General features: G+C 46.5%; 1 protein-coding gene across 1 annotated transcript; it reads left to right on the top strand.

Moving 5' to 3' along the window:
* Positions 1-3: 3 nt before the first annotated feature.
* On the top strand, positions 4-1,497 carry LOC125136750 (disintegrin and metalloproteinase domain-containing protein 21-like; the record flags this gene model as incomplete). The annotated part of the gene is made up of 1 exon (XM_047797541.1): positions 4-1,497. A coding segment is annotated over one exon (1,326 nt), but the record flags the coding sequence as incomplete, so codon positions are not given.
* Between the last annotated feature and the right edge of the window lie 1,358 nt (positions 1,498-2,855).

Here is a 2,855-nt window from a genome sequence, read left to right as displayed (position 1 = left end):
TTCTCTCAGTGGCAACAAATCGGTCTTTCCCAGCTACAGTATGATGCTGCACATATTTTCATTAAAAGTTCACTTATAAGTGTACTTGGTATAGCCTATGTTGCAGGAATATGTCGTCCTCCTCTCAATTGCGGAGTTAATAATTTCAGAGGAGACCCCTGGTCTGTTTTTGCCCTCACTGTAGCTCATGAGTTGGGTCATACTTTGGGAATGAAGCACGATGAAGACTCCTGTTTGTGTGGGCAAAGTGCTTGCATCATGAATGCTATCAGAGTGCCAGCAGAGAGATTCACCGATTGTAGTTATGCAGATTTTACAAAGACCGCTTTCAACCAGGGATCGTGTCTGCACAATCCTCCAATTCCAGGGACAGTCTTTATGCTGGAGCACTGTGGGAATGGTGTGGTTGAAGGAGAAGAGAAGTGTGACTGTGGATCTGTAAAGCAGTGTAAACAAGATCCCTGTTGTCTGCTGAACTGCACGCTGAGGCCTGGGGCTGCTTGTGCTTTTGGGCTTTGTTGCAAAGACTGCAAGTTCATGCCATCAGGGGAACTCTGCAGACGTCAGGTCAATGAATGTGACCTTCCGGAGTGGTGCAATGGCACATCCCATCAGTGCCCAGAAGATGTATATGTGCAGGATGGGATTCCCTGTAGTGAGCGTGCCTACTGCTATCAAAAGAGCTGTAATGACCATGATGAACAGTGCAGGGAGATATTTGGTGAAGGTGCAAAGAGTGCATCCCAGAGTTGCTCCAAAGAAATCAACTCCCAGGGAAATCGTTTTGGCCACTGTGGCATCAATGGCACAACATACCTAAAATGTCCTATTTCAGACAGCTTTTGTGGGAGAATTCAGTGTGAGAATGTGGGAGATATTCCCCACCTGAGGGATCACTCAACTTTGCAGTACACCCGCATCAATGATGTCACCTGCTGGAGTATCGACTATCACTTAGGGATGAATACACCTGATGCTGGTGAAGTGAAAGATGGCACAGTGTGTGGTCCAGGAAAGCTCTGCATACACAAGAGGTGCGTCAGTCTGTCTCTCCTGTCACAAGTCTGCCTGCCTGACACCTGCAACATGAATGGGATCTGCAATAATAAGCATCACTGCCACTGCAGCCATGGGTGGTCCCCACCCTACTGCCTACACAGAGGCAATGGAGGTAGTGTTGACAGTGGCCCGGCATCCGCCAGAAGAGTTTTCTTGCCACTGGTTGTGACTCTTAGCTTGTCTCTTTTGCTTTTACCTTTGGCTGCTATATTTATGCACCTTCGACAACGTTTTGGGCCCAAGAAGACTACGGCTCATTCTTCAGATTAAGAACATGCCTGTAACTTAATATCCTCTACACGATTAAGTTTTAGTCTATTGGCAGTAGAAGTTTTACTACATACCTGACACTGAACCCATTTCTGACAGTTGACAGAAAAATGCAGAGAGACCTTCCCTTCTGTCAGTATCAGAAACTTTGCCATCAAGCAAAGGTAACCCCTAACACTTTCCTATCTACGGTTCATTGTCGTAAGCTGCAAATAAAGCTCCGTTTTCCCCCTGAGTTAGCCCTCTTTGTGTTTCTTGAGCGTAGATATGACTCATGGGAAAGACAGGAGACAGACATCTCAGGACCCAGGGCAGGGGGGCGGGGAGCGGGGAGCGGGGGTGAGTCTTGCCTCTCTCCTTTTATTCCCAAAGTAACATCTCAGAGGTGCAGAGGATGTGTCTGTGTGGTCCGCAGAGTGGATTCCATTTATCAGGAGTTGTGTTCTTAGGTGATTTTGACTGGGACTGGCCGTTGGAATCATGGCAATGTTTTCTCAATGAAGAGCTAGAACAGGCAAAGACTGCAAGGTAGCTCGTGCAATCAGGGGAACTCTGTAGACATCAGGTCAATGAATGCGACCTTGCAGAGTGGTGCAATGGGACATCCCATCAATGTCCAGAAGATGTTTATGTGCAGGACAGGATTCCCTGTAGTGACAGTGCCTACTGCTATCAAAAGTGATATAAAGAGTTCCCATTGTGCCACAGCAGAAACTAGGAACCGTGAGGTTGTGGATCGGTCCCTGGCCTTGATCAGTAGGTTAAGGATCCAGCGTAGCCGTGAGCTGTGGTGTAGGTTGCAGACATGGCTCAGATCTGGCACTGCTATGGCTGTGGTGTAAGTTGGCAGCTGCAGTTCTGATTAGACCCCTATCCTGGGAATCTCCATATGCTGCAGGTGTGGCCCTAAACAGCAAAAAGAAAAAAAAAGTGATGTAATAACTATGATGAACAGTTCAGGGAGATTTTTGGTGAAGGTGAGGCAGTACATCTCAGAATTGCTAAAGAAATCAACTCCCTAGGAAACCATTCAGCCCAAGTGGCCCTTATCTCCTAGAGGGCAGGAGAAATTGTGGCTGAGGAGCAATCATAGGTAGAGATAGAATCAAAGAGCTCTAAACTTCTACATGCTCATGCAGAGCAAGTCTGTTACATTGTCATGGCTCAGATGGGAAAGCCCAGGATCATTTTACAGGAGATGGTGACATCTAAGTGGATGCCCCTAAAGATATTGGCTGTGCAGATTGATAGGAACCCTTAAAGACTCTCCCCATTTCTCTTCCTGGCTGCCATACTTTATATCTGTGCTCTTGTGCCAGATCTAGCACAATCTGGTAGAAGATATACAAGCCCTGATAAGGGAGGGATGAGATTACACAGTCATGTTGCTGCAAGAATTAGGTAGCGTGTAGTGGCTAAAGACAGGACAGTATACCTGAGATTGGATGATGAGGCTGTTATTATATAAAAGAGTGCTAGATATAAATTGAGGTAAGCACGAATTAATTGATTTGGGGTGCTTTCTT

The sequence above is a fragment of the Phacochoerus africanus genome, chromosome 9 (genome assembly GCF_016906955.1).
Source record: "Phacochoerus africanus isolate WHEZ1 chromosome 9, ROS_Pafr_v1, whole genome shotgun sequence".
Taxonomy (NCBI): Eukaryota; Metazoa; Chordata; class Mammalia; order Artiodactyla; family Suidae; genus Phacochoerus; species Phacochoerus africanus.
This window is presented reverse-complemented; position numbering and strand designations above follow the sequence as displayed.